This window comes from Phyllobates terribilis, unplaced genomic scaffold, assembly GCF_046119375.1.
Source record: "Phyllobates terribilis strain yellow unplaced genomic scaffold, ASM4611937v1 Scaffold_4__5_contigs__length_816908805, whole genome shotgun sequence".
In the NCBI taxonomy this organism is placed as follows: domain Eukaryota; kingdom Metazoa; phylum Chordata; class Amphibia; order Anura; family Dendrobatidae; genus Phyllobates; species Phyllobates terribilis.
In genome coordinates, this window is record NW_027362764.1 from 537,256,990 (window position 1) to 537,278,815 (window position 21,826).

The following is a 21,826-nucleotide window of genomic DNA, read 5'->3' on the forward strand; positions in this document are numbered from 1 at the left end:
TCAGCAAACTCACTCCAGAAGTTTAGTGAGGATCTCTGAATGATCCAATGTTGTCCTAAATGACTGGTAATGATAAATAGAATCCACCTGTGTGTAATCAAGTCTCCGTATAAATGCACCTGCTCTGTGATAGTCTCAGGGTTCTGTTTCAAGTTCAGAGAGAATCATGAAGACCAAGGAACACACCAGGCAGGTCCAAGATACTGTTGTGGCAAAGTTTAAAGCCGGATTTGGATACAAAAAGATTTCCCAAGTTTTAAACATCTCAAGGAGCACTGCGCAAGTGATCATATTGAAATGGAAGGAGTATCAGACCACTGCAAATCTACCAAGACCCGGTCGTCCCTCTAAACCTTCATTTCGAACAAGACTGATCAGAGATGCAGCCAAAAGTCCCATGATCACTCTGGATGAACTGCAGAGAGTCTGTCCATAGGACAACAATCAGTCGTACACTGCACAAATCTGGCCTTTATGGAAGAGTGGCAAGAAGAAAGCCATTTCTCAAAGATATCCATAAAAAGTCTCGTTTGAAGTTTGCCACAAGCCACCTGGGAGACACACCAAACATGTGGAATAAGGTGCTCTGGTCAGATGAAACCAAAATTGAACTTTTTGGCCACAATGCAAAATGATAAGTTTGGCGTAAAAGCAACACAGATCACCCTCAAAACACCATCCCCACTGTCAAACATGGTAGTGGCAGCATCATGGTTTTGGCCGGCTTTTCTTCAGCAGGGACAGGGAAGATGGTTAAAATTGATGGGAAGAAGGTTAAAATTGATGGGAAGATGGATGGAGCCAAATTCAGGACCATTCTGGAAGAAAACCTGTTGGAGTCTGCAAAAGACCTGAGACTGGGACGGAGATTTATCTTCCAACAAAACAGTGATCCCAAACATAAAGCAAAATCTACAATGGAATGGTTCAAAAATAAACGTATCCAGGTGTTAGAATGGCCATGTCAAAGTCCAGACCTGAATCCAATCGAGAATCTGTGGAAAGAGCTGAAAACTGCTGTTCACAAATGCTCTCCATCCAACCTCAATGAGCTCGAGCTGTTTTGCAAGGAAGAATGGGCAAGAATTTCAGCCCCTCAATGTGCAAAACTGATAGAGGCATACCCCAAGTGACTTGCAGCTGTAATCGCAGCAAAAGGTGGCGCTACAAAGTATTAACTCAAGGGGGACGAATAATATTGCACGCCCCGCTTTTCAGTTTTTAATTTGTTAAAGTTTAAAATATCCAATAAATTTCGTTCCACTTCACGATTGTGTCCCACTTGTTGTTGATTCTTCCCCCAAAAATTAGAATTTTATATCTTTATGTTTGAAGCCAGAAATGTGGCAAAAGGTAGAAAAGTTCAAGGGGGCCAAATACTTTCACAATGCACTGTATATTTTCCAATCTTGGCCATTAAAGGGAAACTGTCAGCAGGGTTTTGCTATGTAATCTGACAACAGCATCATGTAGGGGCTAGGACTCTGAATTTTGGTAGGTCACTTCAAAGGCTGTATGTTGCTGTTCCAATAAAATCAGTGTTTTATCAGATTATCACTACCGGACCAGGTGTCTCCTGCCTCCTAGTCAACTGCTCTGTATAACCTCACTCCCACCACTAATTAGCAGCAATCAATGTACACAGAAAGCTAACAATCATTGGTGTGGGGGTGGGGTTATACAGAGCTCGGTATTCTGAGCACTGCTGGATCTAAAATAACATCATGCAGCCCAGCAAGTGACACATTGCTGGAATCAGGGTCTCATCCCCTTAATCCTGCTTCTCTCTGATAACATGGCAAAAACCTGGTGACAGATTTTCTTTTAAGGCTTTTGAAAATTAAACACCCAACCCCTTGCTTACTGGCATATTTTAATAAAAAGACGGTAGTAAAATATAGGTTTGGAAAGTAACTTTAACGTCGTCCTTTTAGTATCTCTTCAGTAACCTCACATCCTTGGTAACATTTGTTATGTAGCCTACATTCTTGACTTCTATGGCGCACAGCTGCTGTTGACAGTTCTGACACGGTTTTCTGAGCGATACCAGTAGTTTCACCCTTTAAAGCTTAAAAAGCAGGGCCGGAGGGGTGATGCATGAAATGAGATTCAAAGACCACTGAAGAAAGAATCCATGTGCCACGCACCACCCTCTCGAACATTGCCCTAGACATAACACTGTGTTGGAGCTACTTTGAATGTTTTTCTACACTTAGCATCTGCTATTTTGAATTTTTTTCAATATCTTGCAAAAAGTTTACCAACTAAACAGTTACGCACAATGATAAATATAAAAAAAAGAAATCTATCCAAAGAGCACTATGAGATAATTGCCCATAAGGGAAAATATACACACAGTGTATGTACACTCGCGGTCAAAATTGTTGGTATCCCTCGTTGAATGAAAGAAAAACCCACAATGGTCATATAAATAACTTGAATCTGACAAAAGTAATAATAAATTAAAAATCTATGAAAATGAACAAATGAAAGTCAGTCATTGCTTTTCAACCCTGCTTCCACAGAATTTAAAAAAAAAAAAAAAAAAAAAAAAAAAAGAAACTCATGAAATAGGCCTGGACAGAAATGATGGTACCCCTGAAAATAATGTGACCAAAGGGACATGTTAAATCAGGTTGTGTCCACTAACTAGCATCACAGGCGTCTATAATCTTGTAGTCAGTGGGCCTCTATATAGGGCTACAGATACTCACTGTGCTGTTTGGTGACATGGTGTGTACCACACTCAACATGGATCAGAGGAAGCTAAGGAAAGAGTTGTCTCAGGAGATTAGAAAGAAAATTATAGACAAGCATGTTATAGGTAAACGTTATAAGACCATCTCCAAGCAGCTTGATGTTCCTGTGACTACAGTTGCACATATTATTCAGAAATGTAAGATCCATGGGACTGTAACCAACCTCCCTGGACGTGGCCACAGGAGGAAAATTGATGACAAATCAGAGATGGATAATACGAATAGTAACAAAAGAGCCCAGGATAATTTCTAAAGAGATTAAAGGTGAACTTCAAGCTCAATGAACATCAATATCAGATCGCACCATCCATGATTGTTTGATCCAAAGTGGACTTCATGGGAGACGACCAAGGAGAACACCATTGTTAAAAAAAAAAAAAAAAAAAATCATAAAAAAGCCAGATTGGAATTTGCCAAACTGCATGCTGACAAGCCCCTAAGCTGCTGGGAGAATGTCCTATGGACATATGATACAAAAATGGAAGTTTTTGGCAAGGCACATTAGCTCTATGTTCACAGATGGAAAAATTAAGCATATCAAGAAAAGAACAATGTCCCTACTGTGAAACATGGAGGAGGCTCTGTTATGTTCTGGGGCTGCTTTGCTGCATCTGGCACATGGTATCTTGAATCTGTGCAGGGTACAATGAAATCTCAAGACTATCAAGGGATTCTAGAGAGAAATGTGCTGCCCAGTGTCAGAAAGCTTGGTCTCAGTCGCAGGTCATGGGTCTTGCAACAGGATAATGACCCAAAACACACAGCTAAAAACACCCCAGAATGGCTAAGAGGAAAACATTGGACTATTCTGAAGTGGCCTTCTCTGAGCCCTGACCTAAATCCTATTGAGCATCTTTGGAAAGAGCTGAAACATGCCGTCTGGAAAAGGCAACCTTCAAACACGAGACAACGGGAGCAGTTTGCTCATGAGGAGTGGGCCAAAATACCTGTCGAGAGGAGCTGAAGTCTCATTGACAGTTACAGGAATCGTTTGATTGCAGTAATTGCCTCAAAAAATTGTTAAATAGTGATGAGCGAGTATGTTCTGTTAACCCTTTCGCCGAGTATTCTTGGACCGAGGGCCGAGCGCCGAGTATTTACAGCTGCTCGGTGATATGTTTTGAATCGCTCCCGTGTGCATGATTTGCGACTGTTTGACAGTTTTAATACATGTGAGGAATGCCTATTTCTTACACATTCCTCATATATAATAAAGCTGTCAAACAGTCGCAAATCATGCACACGGGAGTGATTCAAACATATCACCGAGCAGCTATAAATACTCGGAGCTCGGCCAGAGCATACTCTGCGAAAGGGTTAACAGAACATACTCGCTCATCACTATTGTTAAACAAAATATTAAGTTAAGAGTACAATCATTTCTGTCCAGGCCTATTTCATGAGTTTAATTTTTTTTTAATTCTGTGGAAGCAGGGTTGAAAAGCAATGACTGACTTTCATTTGTTCATTTTCATAGATTTTTAATTTATTATTACTTTTGTCAGATTCAAGTTATTTCTGTGACCATTGTGGGTTTTTCTTTCATTAAACGAGGGGTACCAGCAATTTTGTGTGTGTGTGTGTGCGCGCGCGCGCGCGTGTGTTTTTATATGTAATAAATATATATCTATCTCTATCATAAGGGAAAATATAATGTGTTTGCATAACGCTAGCACATACTGCCGCACACTAACCTCAGTATTATTCTGTGTAATTATAGGTAGGTACATCCATCAATTTATAATTCAAGTCAATGAAGATTGGTAGTGCAGATATAAATGTGGACATCAATGTGAAAGTCTAGAATATGTTACTCTTTACTTGTGAGCATAGTGGCACATATAGAGGAAAATGCGTTGAAGAAATTTGCTGGGCGTCAAATCAACGCTGTGTAAAAAGTCAGTATCTCCAGAGGGTTGTTCCACTAACCTCCTCTGATTTCAGTCACACACAGTCCACGCACATGAGAGGATAACGAGAGTCTAATGATATTGTAGGTAAATATTAGTCTAGCCTTTTATTAAATATGCAGCGGTCCAGTGGGTGTTCCGATATACGCTCAGTCTCGCTCCAGTGGTGCGATGCTCCAGGATAGTTGTTTGGAGTTGTTCTAAGTTGTTAGCATTCATTCTTGATTCAGGTGGCGTCCCGGCCGACGGCGCGCGTCTGAAGAAGTCAGTTCATGTTGGGATCTACATCCGGATGTCTTGGTGAACTTTGTAATCCAGTATTGTGTGACACCACAGTGATTGCGATGTAGTTTGTTAGATCAGGACTAAATCTGACGCGTTTCAAAGTGGGCTGCTTTCTTTCTCAGGGATGGTCCACAGTGAGTCACAGTCATTATATACAGTTCATGGGTTACGTCATTAGTTGTCAGCATTCATTATTATTCCACCTGATCACTGAAATGAGAACATCTCTATCTCGCTATTGAACCCCTTGGGTTTCAGAGTGTTTTAATTCAAAAATCCATTCACTTCATGTACGGGACTTTTTTTTAATACATTCTCCTGCTCACCAGTCTTTAACGGTATTTTTGTACCTGCTCCCATGTTTGACTGCATAATGTTTAGAAAGGGGTGCCCTTCAAATATTTTTTGCTGTGTTTCGTACATTTTCACCTATTCTTTTGGTGAGCGTTCTCTTAGTGTGGCCAATATACATTGATAAATGCATTTATAAAAGTATGATTCTTGAAATCCATGCTTCTCGATATCCCAGTAAACACTACTGGATTAGTAAAGTGAACACTGCATCATACCACGCCGGTACTGCCTAGCCACGGAAACTTGTGAAAGAAGCAACAGAGACACCAACTATCCCAGAAGAAGTTACAGAATGGAATGGCTAAGACAAGTACAAGTCCATTTCAAGAGCTCAATAGTACAATTGTACTATGAGTGGTGGCTAAATAAAAGAATCACAGAAGATCATGAGTGTGCCAGAAATCATCAGCGTGATCAAGCAAAAAATGCGTGATAACGTTTTGGGGTTAATGAGACAAAAACATTCTTTTATTTATTTTTTATGCCTTGTGTGACTCCCACTCAGGTTTTTTTTTTTTTTTTAGCAAACACCCTCTCAAGAGTGAAAACTTACTTTAACATTAGGCTCCTTTGGAGAAAATCTACCAACGGAAACATTTGGTAATTGTCCATTTTTTTAGTGAATGCAATGCTTTGTATATAAATTCCATAGATCGGTTCATGTTTTATAACTCCACAAACTAACAGCTCTTGATGTCTCATGTTATTGTTTTCTGTAGTGTGTAGATGTGGGTTATTTTTTTCGGATTACTTAGAATTAGCTTGTTTTAATGCATTATGTGCAGAGATGTGATTAACTGTACAATGTGAGCGGCATCTTGTTTAAATGAATCAGACATCTCTGTTGTGAGGAAATGCTAGACCTCCGACTGCTTTTACACTGTTTATTAGATAATGAAAAGTGACTTGCGGGCTTAGTCATTCATTGTATCACAGCAAATTTTAATGTCTTTATGCTTTAATTATTTTCAGTAAATGTTGGATAATTCAAAAAAATGATTACGGTTATCATAGGAAAAGTGAATGTGTATAATATTAAAATGCTGATCTACCAGTTAAGATTTAAAATAAACATTCATTCAGTATGCATTAAACCTTTCTAAGAGAATACATTTTACTGATCTTTTAAATAATTCTCTTTTTATGACCTGTTCAAAGAATCATGGGCAGCACGGTGGCTCAGTAGTTAGCACTGTTGCTTTACAGCACTAGGGTTCAAATCCACCCAGGGACATTAACTGCAAGGCGTTTGTATGTTCTTCCTGTGTTTGCGTGGGTATCCTCAGTGTACTCCGATTTTCTCCCACACTCCAAAGACCTATTGATGGGGAATCTAGATTGTGAGCCCCCATCAGAACAGTGGTGATGATGTTAAAGGGAATTTGTCACCACATCTGACCTATCTAAACTAGTAATATGGACATACAGGCTATGCTGAAAAAAGTCCTACCTGTATGTCTCATATTAGATGCCTTGTTTCAGGCAAGATCCTCTCCATAGCCTGGAAGAGGTCAATTACATAAAGGTGATTAAAAGATCATTTAGTAACAAGACATCTGATGTGAGGCATACTGGTAGGACTATTTTCAGTAATCTTTAACCTGTATGCCCATATTAATAGTTTAGATAGATAGGTCAAATGTGGTAGTGATAGTCTCCCTTTAAGTGTTGTGGAATTAATGGCACAATATAAGTGATCAAAATAATTAAATACTAAGAGAAGTAATGTTTGCTTTGACTATACTTTGCCTGAAAAACTAAATTTAGCTGAATCCAGCATCCTGGACAAAGGACCCTCTAGTTTGGACCACTGATCGGCTCAGACAATCAGGCTTTCTGCTTTTCCCATCAGGAGGAATTTACCTCTCCTCACCCCTTGAGTAGCTGGGTGAAAACGTTCCTTTCCTTATAATATTTATATCTGTCTGTCTATCTAAATAAAAAAGACAGATAGCAGCACAACCTTAAGCAGATTTTGGGTGCAATACTTCCTGAGTAAAGCGGTTGTCCAACGCAAAATATGTAAATGGAAAAAATCAGGCAGCACTCCAGTTCAAGGAAAAATTGTGGACTTTAATCCAGCACCAAGTAGTGCAACGTTTCGACCTCACAGCACAGTCTTTGTCAAGCACCTTTGTCTATCTATCTAGATCACATATGTCAATCTCTTGCCCATGGGCCAAATCTGGCCCGCAGGCTGATTGTATTTGGCCCACAACACCAGAACCACCACCACTATGTGGGGGGCCCATTATTCTGTATGGAGGACTGTGGGGGGCCCATAATACTGTATGGAGGACTGTGTGGGCCCATAATACTGTATGGAGGACTGTGTGGGGCCCATAATACTGTATGGAGGACTGTGTGGGGCCCATAATACTGTATGGGAGGACTGTGTAGGGTCCATAATACTGTATGGGAGGACTGTGTGGGGCCCATCTATAATATACTTACCTTGTAATGTCTTCACATCCTGTTCCATCCAGATGTGTCCGGATCCAAGAATTCCAAGCGGTGGAAGTTCGTTGACCGCCATATTGGGACACCCAAGTGATGGGTGTCTCAATATGGAAACCGCTGGTGGTACCAGCATCTTGGGTGGTCTTACCAGCGGAACACTGTTGCGAACACTCTGTACATGCCGCCGCTGGGATCAGCCAAATGATTCACTGACCGCCGCCATCTTTGTACAGGAGGAGTGCATGCGCAGTTTTAATGTGACCGCTGCGATCTGCCTGCACAAAGATGGCGGCGGTCTGATTTACTGAGCGAGGAGACAGCTCAAACGAGAGAACACATGAGGGAAGAAGACCGCACAGGGGTGGAGAGAGAGAGCAGACAAAGGGGATAGCACATGGGGTAGACAGGTCAAAGAAGAGAGCACAGACGGGAGAAGTCAGCACATGGGGGAAAGAGAGAGTGGATAGGTGGGTGAGCACATGGGGGTGGGATTCTCAGCTCTGCAAAGCCTGCCCCCATCGTAACATTACTGCCCTCTCGATGCGATAGCATCAGGCCTCCATCTAGTGGTGTTTATAATTCCTCTAATTTTGTTACTCTCATTTGGTATTGTGAAATTATAAGCTGCACATGTACTGGTGGATTTTAGTATGAGTATGACACTATTTTACTTCTTTAATCCTATACCAAATGGTCAGGCTAATAGAGATGTAGATTTTCCTCCTCACAAAAGAGGTACAAATTCCTCTAATATTGTCACTGTCATTTGGCATTGTGAAGTTATAAGTTGCATGTGTATTAGTGCACCTTGGTATGAGTGTGATCACTATTAACACTGTAGTACTGCCTTATTCCTATTCCAATAGGTAAGGCTAATAGAGATGTTAGACTTGTATATTTTTCTCATCTCTTTAGAGTTACAAAAGGGTAGAGGTTATTGGCACATTGTCTGGGATGATCCCAGTCTGGACCAAATAACCAGAGATGCACCTTGTTTACGTGCTGTCATATTTTAATATAGATTTATTAAAGGTTATTGTGATGAATGGCACCAGATGGACCCTGCAGAATCCCACTGCTGCCACCACATGTGATGAATGGCATCAGAGAGATCCCGCAGAATTCCACCGCTGCCACCACTTGTGATGGATCCACACATCGCCACCCACCTGACGTCTCAATTACGTCAGACAGATCACGTGATACGGATCTGCCCTTTGCATCAGCATGACGTTCCACACCCCATCGGGGATGCGTAAGGTCTGATTGGTACAGTTCTACACAGACACCCCCTGTCCACATTGGTACAGGAAGGCACCGGAAGTGAGAAGAGGTGGCCCACTAAGTCACTGACGTGGCACCACACTCGATCACACCCCTGACAGGCTGAGGGGCCTCTTCACTAACCCCAGTGAAGCAGAACCTTGTCGATCCAGTAGGGCTGCCACCAGTTCCTATTGAATATAATTCCCACTAGGACTGGGGGATTATATTCGGTCAGGAACCAGCCCCGGTAGCGTGTTTGTTGGACCGAACAACGGGCGTGAGAATTCCTGGATCGAGATAAAAGAGCAGCCCAAGGTTAAATTATATATTTAATCGTCTTCAGGGCACACTAGACAATACACTACATACATAAGGGTTATACATACATAATGGTCAGAGATGCAAACACAATAGTAGTGGTACAAAAGATATATAAGCAGTTATTGAGAGTCAGTTATCAATCAGATGGAAGGCCTGTCTTGCGGGGGAGGGGCTGCCACATGAGAGGCTTGTGGTCCCCTTTGTTGCCGGACTTCTCCCACATGATGTGTCGTCGCGACCTCCCAGGAAAAAAAATTGGGGTCACTCCCCCTCCGGCCCCCTGGCTGGACCTAAATCTCCACCCCTGGTCTCTCTGCTACAAACTCTAAATACTAAAATGGGCTATGCTTCCTTTAATAGACGGTCCTAGGGAGCCATTTCTGGTGTCATCGGATACAGCCGGGCCTCTGCTACTTGGGGAGACCAAACACAGGGGCCCTAGGGGTTTCTGAAAGGCTGTGCCGTGTATCTCTTCATCCCTACATGCTAGACTGTGCTGGAAGCTAGGATGACACTCCTCCTCCTGTTTATGTGATTCCAAAAATCTATTTGGTGTATCGCTGGGATGTATCATATTCCTATAACTCGGTATTGAATTATACCTGTCTGACACAAAGGACATGCCACATGGCTGCGGTCCACAGGGGGTCTTCCTGTGGCAGCTCCACAGCAGAAGGTGTGGATTTTGTCATTCACTGAGCCCCCTCCCTTCTTGTTTAGTTGCAAAAGTGTCCGGTTACAGCTGTACATTGTAGCCTCTATAAGCCCTCGCCAAACAGGGCACAATGATTGACATGGGATTATATCTTGAATATTCTTCAGTTATAATTTATTACCTCATTTTTTATCATATCTATATGAATCAGGCATTTACAAAATGCCTGATTCATTTTTATCCTTTTTTATTATATATTTTTTAAAAAGTTATTACTAATAATAAAAAGAGGCCAAGTGTTTTTTAAGACTACAAATTGTGACAAACCTAATTTCTATTCTACTCTTGCCACTGACTAGTGCATCATAAGTATTTTTTTTTCTTCTTGCATTAGTTGAAAAAAGACTCAGCAGTGATATGCAGTGCAATTTGGCCTCCAAACATGATGTGTATTATCGCATCCAATGAGTTCAATTTTGGGCTACGCTGACCAGACTATTTTCTCCCAATATTTCACAGATTTGTCTAAATGTTTTTGAGCAAACTTTAAACATGCTTGAACATGCTTTTTGTTCAGCAATGGAGTCTTGCATGGTGATTGTGCATACAGGTAATGGAGGTTGAGTGCATAACTTGGTTTTCTTTGAAACAATTGTACCTGCTGATTCCAGGTCTTTCTGTAGCTCTCCACAGGTGGTCCTTGGCTCTATCGGAATTCTTGCTGGGGGCACCTGGTTGTGGCCAGTTTATGGTGAAATTATGTTCTTTCCACTTCTGGATTATAGCCCCAACAGTGCTCACTGGAACCTTGAGTTGTTTAGAAATTCTTCTGTAACCAATGCCATTAGTATGTTTTGCAGCAATAAGGTTGCAAAGGTCTTGAGACAGTTCACTGGTTTTACTCATTATGAGATGTTTCTTGTGTGGCACCTTGGTAATAAGACACTTTTTGATAGGCCATCAGTTGAACGGGCTGATATTTTTCACTAAGTGGCAGGGTTTCCTTCTGATTACTGATCGATTTCAACTGGTGTCATGACTTTCCATGACTTTTTGCACCTCTCTTTTTTTCATGTGTTCAATACTTTTTCCATGTGTCATTTCTCATTATTACACATGTCCATAAATTATCTATGGTTTGATTTCTTTGCCTGTTTGGATTGGTTAGGTTGTTACTGACATCTGGGGAGAATAGAGTGTCAATAGCACCTTTTAGAAATATATTTACTTAGAAAATTGATGACGTGTTCAATACTCCTTTCACCCGCTGTATATCTCGATAGCAATTTTGTTTAAATTACATTGTGCACGGAATATTGTGTTGAACTTGATATTAATTAAGTGTTAATAGCAGATGGTCAGGGCATTGCTGCCACTATAGTAATTTTGGCTGGGAGCCATGAAGTAAATCAAAAGTACATAATGAAATATTTCCACATTGCAGATATGTCTTTACAGGTATAGATGCCACTGGAGATATGAAAATAGAAAAATTCTATTTCTAGTCTATAGAACATCTTGTTATAAGGTTGTTGAAATATATTGGTTTCTTTTCCTTCACGTTGAGTTGTACAGTGGTGGTGAACTAATAACTGTTTTCTTTATTTTTCTGATCATTAGTTGTAAGTAAAGAGCTCATCCAGGAGGCCACAATAGAGTGTAGTTTATAGATGTAGTCTTGTTAATCTCATGCTTTATTACAGAAAACAATTGATTCAGCCATTCAAACTAACTTTTCCAGTGTCCTTCCACAACTCACTATCTACAAATATAAGAAGGATCTGCATACACGCTGTTAATCCTGTTCTTTGTGGTTTTAAATATTATTTGTTACAGAGCTGCTCTGTACTACTGTATATTTGCAAATGATCATTAAGCAGGTTGTCCACTACCCTAACTCAGTTAAAGCACCACTCCAGCTTTTTTTTTTTTTTTTTAGCGCTGGAGTTGTGCTTCTAAATGTAAGACTCCTGCTATCTGTCTTATATTCACCGTCTGGATTCTTCACCATTTTTCGTTGCCTGTCCGGTCCCACTGCACCATCTTGTGACCACAACTTCTGACTACCCGGAAGTCGAAAGCTACGTCACAAGCTCTCAATGCAAGTCTGAGAGCCAGAGTGAGGCTCTCTTAGACTTGTATTGAGTTCTGCTCTTCGTCTCGCTCCATGAAACACTGGAGTGATCCAGCAGGTCACAAACTGCGGGAGACGCAGTGATAAAAGGTGAAGGCTGCAGCAGGTGGGCATAAGAGTAGGGTGAAGGACCTTAGATTAGAAGCATTACTCCAGCCTTTTAAATTAAAAAAATGCTGGAGTGGTGCTTTTAATGGTTTTGTCTTAAATGCCTAATAATACCCCTAAAGATCGCCATGTATCTTTTACTGCCTGTTTCATGTTCATTTGTACCCTTCTGCATTAATTCCTGTCCCCTGGCACCAGCTCTGCTGTCATAGCCATCACTTGCTGTTCAGAAGAGTCTGCTCCCTTCTGACTACATTTCCCATCTGCTCTTGTGCTGGTTTGCAAGCCAACAGGGAGCACTCCCGCTGTAACTTTGACAACACCCCTTTCACTTCTCCTACCAGGTTCAGCAAGATCTTCTATACTTGCTGCTGTTACAGGGAATGAAAGTAATGAACAAAGCTCCAGAATAGCAGTCCTGGTAATAAAGATTACCCCCTGCTCCCCCTCACCGACTAATCAATGGGATGGTCATGTGTATATCTAAATAAATTATTATACATATACAGTTGAAACCAGACGTTTACATACGCTATATAAAAAGACACATATTCATGTTTTTCTCAATATCTGACATGAAATCAGAATAAACCTTTTTCCCGTTTTAGGTCAATTAAGATAACCATAATCTTTAATATGTGCCAAATGGCAGAATAATGAGAGAGAGAGAATGTTTTAAGGCATTTTTATTACTTACTGAAAAGTCAAAAGTTTACATACATCTCATTAGTATTTGGTACCATTGCCCTTAAACTGAATGATTTGGGTCAAACGTTTGGGATATCCTTCCACAAGCTTCTAATAGTTGGTCGTCATTTGGGCCCATTCCTCCTGACAAAACTGGTGTAATTGATCCAGGTTTGTAGGTCGCGTTGCTCGCACCTTCCTTTTCAGCTTTGCCCATAAATTTTCAACAGGATTGAGATCAGGACTTTGTGATGACCACTCCAAAACATTAAATTTGTTATCCTTAAGCCACTTTGTTACCATTTTGGCAGTATGCTTTGGGTCATTGTCCATTTGGAAGACTCATTTCCTCCCAAGCTTTAACTTCCTGGCTGATGTCTTGAGATGTTGCTTCAGTATTGCCACATAATCTTCTTTTCGCATGATGCCATCTATTTTGTGAAGTGCACCAGACCCTCCTGCAGCAAAATAACCCCACGACATGATGGAATGGTGTTCTTAGGCTTCCAAGCTTCTCCCTTTTTCTCCAAACGTAACGATTCATTATGCCCAAAAAGTTCAATTTTAGTTTCATCAAATCACAGGACATGTCTCCAAAAATTAAGGTCTTTGTTCCTGTGTGCATTTGCAAACATTAATCTGGCTTTTTTATGTTTCTTTTGGCATAATGGCTTCTTTGTGGCAGAGTGGCCATGTTGATACACTACCCGTTTCACTATGGTTGTTGACACAATCTTACCAGCTTCCGCCATCATCTTCACAAGGTCTTTTTGCTTTTGTCCTTGGGTTGATATGCACATGTCGGACCAAAGCACGTTCATCTCTGGGACACAGAACCTGTCTCCTTCCTGAGCAGTATGATGGATGTACATTCCCATCTTGTTTGTACTTGCGTATAATTGTTTGTACAGATGAACAAGGCACCTTCCGGTTTCTTGAAATTGTACCAGAGGACGAGCCAGACTTGTGCAAGTCCACAATTCTCTTCCTGGTATCTTGGCTGATTTCTTTAGACTTTCCCATGATGCTACACAAAGAAGCAGTGTGTTTCAGGTGTGCATTAAAATACATCACAGGTGTGTCTCTAATTAACTCAGATGTTGCAAAAAAAGCTTCCAAACACATGATAGCGAATGTAAACTTTTGACTTTGCAGTAAGTAATAAAAATGCCTTAAAACATTCTCTCATTATTCTGGCATTTGGCAAATATTAAAAATTATGGTAATCCTAATTGACCTAAAAAGAGAAGTTTATTATGATTTCATGTCAGATATTGAGAAAAACATGCATATGTGTCTTTTTATATTATGTATATATAATATATCTATATTTATATATAATATATCTAAATAAATATATATAATATTTACACACACCCTGTACACATATAGATTCAAGAGAGAGCTGTGTTTGCAGGGGGAGGGGAGCTGTCTTGGCAGAAGCATGCACAGGTGTAGAGAAATTCGGAGAGCACACACTGGGTGTGGACGAGGTGCTAGTGGAACGGGAGTGAGATCCAGGGATACAGTAGAGGATATTTACCACACACTCGAATAAAATTCATACTTCTGCATTAATTAAGGGGTTCAGGCAAATAAAGAATTCTATAGTGCTGCTTGGTTGCGACATTTCGATTTAGCAAAATCTTTTTCAAATTGTCGCTATGGGAGTAGCAAAAGAAATATGTATGTCCTGGTATAATTACATAGGTGGTTGAGGGAAAAAATGAGGGGGTGAAGGAGATTGAGGAAAATACTATAGATTTATATTTTTGTACATAGACCAAAAGCATAAAAAAAAAGTCAAACATGTATATACATAAGTTGTAGCAGTACAACAGTACATGTAGCAGTGCATGGTGAACATCGACAAAGGACAAAAAATGACGATATATAAATGTATACAAATACATATACAAAATCCAGTAGTTAACATCCGTGCATAATCACTGACTTGTGCTATTATGGAGGCTAATCATGCAAAGCCAGGGCTGTCTGAAAGGTTACCGCAGAGGTAAGTATGTACAGGAGCAGTGTGTAAGTCAGAGCATTCTCCGCCAAAGATCATGTGACCAGGAGAGCAGCTCAGATTTCAGAACGAGTATGGTATCTAGTACAGTGCTTATCAATGAAAGTTCACATGAAAGGGGCTTATAAAGCAGTGGCCGCCCCCTTTAAGTAGGGGCTGGATGCTGATGCCATGCCAAGGGGGTATTTTATTTTCAGTATAAAAAATTCTGTTCACTGTATGAGAAGCTTGTTTATATAAATATATATTTCTAATATACTGGTATACTCTTGTAACTCCTAAACATTTCTTCAGACTTTTAAGGTGTCTTCATCCTATATAATGGAAACGACTGTTTTGTTTCCAGAGGGTAAAAATCTGCCCTGGATTTGTGACTAGCATTAGGTACATGGTATGTAATGTAATTAATAATCTATGCATGTGGTCACTTGCTTTAAATTTCTGTTTTATAGAATATATCAAGAATGGCTGTTTACGAATGACAGCCATAGGACTGTCGAACAGTAAAACACATGCCCCTGTTTCAGGAAGAGTTGACTTTTTGTGGAAGACTTTGACATTAAGTGGAAGTATACAGGTAAAAGAAATTTCAACAGAAATGCATACTTATAAAATAAGTAAATATAGATGCAATTTTTAATGTACATTTAGTTAGTTTGCTAGCCCTCAGTAAAAAGGCTTAGGGGTAGAAATCCTCAGATTTGTTTTATTATAAGCCACCATATGGCTCATGGTTGACATTCTTTTCTTGCACAGTGGAATTCATTACCTCATTTACCTAATAAGAGCATGTAGGCGCCCATTGATGTCAAATTTGCATTGTAACACAGACGGAAGCAACACTTAGGCAATGTGCCCACAATGCGGTTTTAATGCATTTCTGCAGCGGAAACACATTAAAAATGCTTGTTAAGTTGTCTGCCATGTTTCCCAATGATAATCCGCATGTGCTGTGCACATGCTGCAGAAATTTCCGCTACGGATTATCACTGCAGAAAAATCCGCAACACAACCATTAATTGTGCGGAATTGCGTCAAAATCGCTGCCATTGACTTGCATTGGACTGCAAAACATCTGCATGACTACATGTACACATGCCGATATTAGTGCGCGGATGGTACCCGGGTCTGGAGAAGAGGAGACAGTCCTCCAGACCCGGGTACCATAGTACCTGTAGTTAAAAAGAATTAAAATGAAAAAAAAAACATATACTAACCACCTGATGGCCCCCCTCTCTGCTCAGGAAAAATCTGGAGCATTTCTGCATTGTATTTCTGCATTGTGGGCTCTTAGCCTTAAAGCAAAATGCTACCAGATATGGGAACATGTAATACATGAAATGTATCTGTTGTGTTGTTTTTGTATTCACGGCTTAAGTGCACATGCTGTAGTGAGTGATCATGCTGTGAACTTCTAATCTTCACTGCAGGTCAAGCTCCAGGACAGGATTTTGATGAGCTTTCATAGAATCTTATCCATAATGCTGTTATTGTAATATGTTGCAAATCTTCTGCTATGAAAATCCACAATGATAAGTATTCTATCATGACTTATACGGGGTGGGCCATTTATATGGATATACCCAAGTCAAGAGTGGGAGAAGAGGGTTGCATTGACAATCCAACACAAATGGGCAGCACTTTGAACACATTTTAGAAGTGGTCATAAACTTGTAAATAACTCATGAAAGAACAAAGTTACATTAAAACCAAGCACACCATTGTTTTTCTTATGAAATTCTCAATAAGTTTGATGTGTCACATGACCCTCTTCCCATTGAAAAAAATAAAGTTGGATCCAAAATGGCTGACTTCAAAATGGCCGCTATGGTCACCACCCATCTGGAATAGTTTTCCCCTTCCCATATACTAATGTGCCACAAACAGGAAGTTAATATCACCAACCATTCCCATTTTATTTAGGTGTATCCATATAAATGGCCCACCCTGTAGTACACAACTTAGCACATCACATGGCAATTTAGCTGTTCATGCTTCTAATTCCTACTGAGTGGGTCCATGGTAGTGAAGAACCTTGCAATGTTATGATTAGAAAAGAAAAATAAGTGGAACTCAAAACTGGCGCATTATTTTGTGCTTTTTTTTAAACCAAGGTCATATGGGAATGCAGAGTAAAGGCACAGCCTGGGCTACAGCTGTTTCGCATCTAATTACTCTTGAGAGGGCCAGATGAAGCATAATTAGACGTGAAACAGCAGCAGCCCAGTCTGTGTTTTCACTCTGTATTCCCATATGACTTTGGATTAAAAAAAGCACAAAATGATGCGCCACTACTGAGTGCCACTTATTTTTCTTCTCATCTTGTAATATTTGAAGATTGTATTGCTGCACAATTAAGCACCACATCGTCTGGCGTTCTCTTTTAGCCATCATTGCATACTCCAGTTGTATATACTTGGCGGCTGTGTCGATCTGCTGATCTATTGCAATGGATGAGAAATTTGGAATGTTCTCACGATCTATGAGGTATGTGTATGTTAGCTACTAATAGCCATTTCTTTTATTTCATAGAACTGCTTCTTGATGGATGTAACAGTTCTAGATGAATCAGAAGCTCCATATTGGTGTTGTAGTGCCCCAGTTCAGCTGTTTGAAAGGAAATGCCCGGAAGCACGCTATGACTTTATGGGGCAGAGCTTCCAAATGAACTACAGTGATGACATTGGAAAGGTTCATGCTGAACTCATTTGGATGAAAGAAACAGAAGAGCATTTTGTGATAAATCTGATCTTGTACTTAAATACAGAGAAAGTCAACAGTTACTTTGGAACAGATTATGCAGTGAGTAAAATATCTATACACAAAACATATTTCTCCTTTTGCTGTGATAGATACTACAATAATATGCCTTTTCATTAAAACATTTTTTTTACCAAAGATCAATAATCAAAGTGACTATTTCTATATTTCACAGATGGTTTACGGAGCGTTTTGAACCTAAACCATGCACTTAATCAGTGTTCCTCAGGAGCCAGCAACTGATCATGTTTTCCGGATTACCTTACTATTGCACAGGTGATGGCACTATCATCTGTGCAATTCAACTGAAATCCTGAAAACATGACCTGTCGGTGGCGGTGGCCCTTGAGAACTGGAGTTGTAAAACACTACTCTTAATCACGAATTTGACCATGCCCAAGTCAAAATTATTTCATGTTTAAATGAGTTTTCCACCACTTTTATTACTTTGATGTTGATGCCCTATCCTTGAGATAGGTCCTCAATACCAGATCAGTGGAGCTCTGATACCCAGCACCCCCTGTAATCAGAAGTTTGCAGTTACAGCAGAGATTGGATGTAAACAGTGTGTGGGGAAAAAAACACCATGCTCTATGATACTGTTAAAATAATTGGAGTTGGTCTGTAGTACCCAGCAGTTGCCATTAAATAGTGTGATCAAACACTGGTAGGAATGCCAAAGCTGCCACTGTCACTTGACTGCTCCACCTGAAGAGGAAGTCAAGAGCCCGATGAGGGGAGGCAACCGAATGGAGGAAATGCATATGTCCAGTACATAGAGCGGGTGAAATAAGTATTGAACATGTCACCGATTTCCTAAGTAAATATATTTCTAAAGATGCTACTGACATTTCTCACCAGATGTTAGTAACAATCTATCTAATCCACACCGCAAACAAACCAAACCATAGATGTCCATAAATTAAATTGTGTTATAATGAGAAATGTCACAGGGAAAATTATTTAACACATGAAGAAAGAGAGGTGCAAAGATCCATGGAAAGTCATGACACCAGTTGAAATCAATCAGTAATTAGAAGGAAATCCTGCCACTTAGTGAAAAATATCAGCTGGTTCAACTGATGACCTATAAAAAGGTGTCTCCTTACCGGTGTGCCATACAAGAAGCATCTCATGATGGGTAAAACCAGTGAGCTCTCTCAAGACCTTTGCAACCTTATTGTTGCAAAACATACTTATGGCATTGGTTACAGAAGAATTTCTAAACTACTGAAGGTTCCAGTGAGCACTGTTGGGGCCATAATCCGGAAGTGGAAGGAACATAATTTCACCATAAATTGGCCAAAACCAGGTGTTCCCTGCAAGATTTCAGACAAAGGAGTGAAAATCAGAAGAGTTGTCCAAGAGCCAGAGACCACCTGTGGAGAGCTACAGAAAGACCTGGAATTAGCAGGTACAATTGTTTCAAAGAAAACAATAAATAATGCACTCAACTTCCATGGCCTTTATGCATGCTCACCATGCAAGACTCCATTACTGAATAAAAAGCATGTTCAAGCGTATTTAAAGTTTAATCAACAACATTTAGACAAACCTGTGACATACTGGGAGAATATAATCTCAGATGACACCAAAATTGAACTCTTTGGATGCCATTATACACACCATGTTTGGAGGCCAAAAGACACTGCATATCACCCACAAAACACCATACCAACAGTTAAGTTTGGAGATGTGAACATCAGCATTATTACACATACCTTAATTCATGGACATCTATGGTTTGATTTCTTTGCCTGTGTGGATTGGATGAGATATATTTACTTTGAAAATTGGATACAAGTTTAATACTTTTCACCTGCTGTATGTATCTTTTTTTTAATTTTTTTATTAAGGCTAATGGGCCCATTGATAAAGTTTTTAATAGTAGTAGACAACCCCTTTTATTGTCTTGTGAACAAATGCGTCCCCTTTAATGTTCTGTGGACAAATGACTCTTTAAATAGCACCAGACCAATTATTTAACATGTAAATAAATACGATTTGTACATAGAGTTAACCTTCATGTTGGTGGAAGGGGTGCACTATGGAGGTAAGGGGGAGGGGAGGTGACTTGAGGACCCCGCAAGCTCTTATCAGTTTCAGAAAAAAATCCAATAATGTGTTTTATTATTGAGGAGCTGTAAAAAATACAGAATCAGAAGGCTTGGCGCCCTTTAAAGGGAATCTGTCGACATCTCAAAGCAGCATAATGTAGGAGCATAGTCCATGATTCCAGCTATGTATAACTTACTGGCTGCTTGCTGCGGTTTTGATAAAACCACTCATGTCTGCTACAGATCTACTAGTTCTCTGAATGCTGAGCTCTGTATGACCCCGCCCACATCACTGATCTATGTACACTGTGCATAGGCAGAAAACAGCCAATCAGTGGTTGGAGCTGGGTAATACAAAGCTCAAAAAATGGAGGACTACATGGCATCCGGATTACTAGCCCTCTCTGTTGACAAAACTGTGATTTTATCAAAACTACAGTAAGCAGCCCAATAAGTGGCACATTGCTGGAATCAGGATCTATGTCTTTACATTGATATTCTCAAATTAGGTTGCAAAAACCTGGTGAAAAATAGATAACCTTTATAAGCATTGTAAACCTATACACTTTAAGACAGCAAGAGACAATTCAGCACTTTATAGTGTAAAGCTGTATATGTTTTTTTGTAGCCCAATACATACTGTATTCTTTATTTAACTTGTACAGAAATTGTTCTAAACTGAAATGTAAACTAGAACATAGTTTTTTTTAAATGAAATTGCATTTACTTAAAATTTCTTTGTTTCAGGATTTCCCTTGTTGATTCATATGTTAATATTGTTCCTTGAAGTATTTCAATCCGACCTGACTAACGAAGAACAAGACTAGGAATTCTACTGACTCTCTTCTCTTGCAATCTTTCTAAAGAAAATTACACTTCCTTTCAGTACTGGGTGCCGTTAAGAGGTCTATATATTATATTTTGGAATGTTTTTTTATTTATTTAATATCTCTGTATTTTAAATTATTAGGAAACTAAAGTGTTTTTTTAAGCTAACATAAAAATGTAACATTCTCTGAGGACTCTTTGGTAAAGTTATATGGTGCCCTTCTTTTGCATTCCTCTGCCACAGCTTCCCCAGCCCTTTTTTTTTTCTCCCACCAACTTGGTCACAGCATTTCTGGCCAATGCTAGAGCAGTGGTTTCTAGTGACGAGTGATTATGTTGTGTTGACCCTTTCGGCGAGCATGCTCGGGTGCTCAGGTGTTATGTTTTTGTCACTCAGTGCTCATGATTTGCGACTGTTTGACAGCTTTAATACATATAAGGAATGCCTAAGAAACAGGCATTCCTCACATGTATTAAAGCTGTCAAACAGTCGTAAATCATGCACACAGCGCGACTAAAACATAACACCTGAGCACGCTGAAGATACTAGGGAAACACCCGAGCATGCTTGTAAATCTCAAGCATCGAGCATGCTCGTTCATCACTAGTGGTTTCTCATACTACCACTGCACAGTGTACATAGGGCTGTATGAGTGCCACAGCCTTTTGGAAAATGAAGAGGTGCCTGTGATTTGTCAGATCGGCGGCAGAAACATGCAAGAGGAGGCAGCAAAAAAATTTTGCTAAATATTCCCTCAATAATGTTCTTTTTTTCATACCGAAGAGTTATTGTTATTTAAAAGTTATTTCTAGTTTCTTGTAATGTTTTTGGTTTTGATTTTTTTTTCTTTGTCCACTTTTGAAGGCTTTATTCTAAAGGTTTTCTTAATATTGCTAAGTACATTGCCTAATGAATAAAGGACTAAAAGAATCACTTGCTTAATAGCTTTTCTTTAAATATCATTGTTGATCCACCATATTTATTAGTTGCATAAAGCGTATCCACTTCTGAGCCATAAATGAAAGGACTTGAAGCTGTAATTATTGCTAACCAGGTGAAAAAGATCCGATCTAAGCTACCGACAAAAATCTTCACTTAATTGTAGGTTAGATTGAGTTGAGTAGTACGTTCGCAAAATGTTTACAATAAACATGGCTGATCTGTAGACCAGTACTTGAACTAAACTGTTAGGATTATTGGTATGTGTCTCCA

At 39.8% G+C, this 21,826-nt stretch overlaps 1 protein-coding gene across 1 annotated transcript in view; it reads left to right on the top strand.

Annotated features, from left to right (window-relative positions):
• Nucleotides 1-21,502, top strand: part of FBXO15 (F-box protein 15) — a 106,905-nt gene extending 85,403 nt beyond the window's left edge. Inside the window, exons 10-12 of the mRNA XM_073676699.1 lie at nt 15,421-15,545; nt 17,501-17,770; nt 20,533-21,502. Coding sequence (XP_073532800.1) covers nt 15,421-15,545; nt 17,501-17,770; nt 20,533-20,547 — 410 coding nt within the window. The 3' untranslated portion in view covers nt 20,548-21,502. The remainder of the gene's footprint in view (nt 1-15,420; nt 15,546-17,500; nt 17,771-20,532) is intronic.
• The last annotated feature ends 324 nt before the right edge of the window (nt 21,503-21,826 follow it).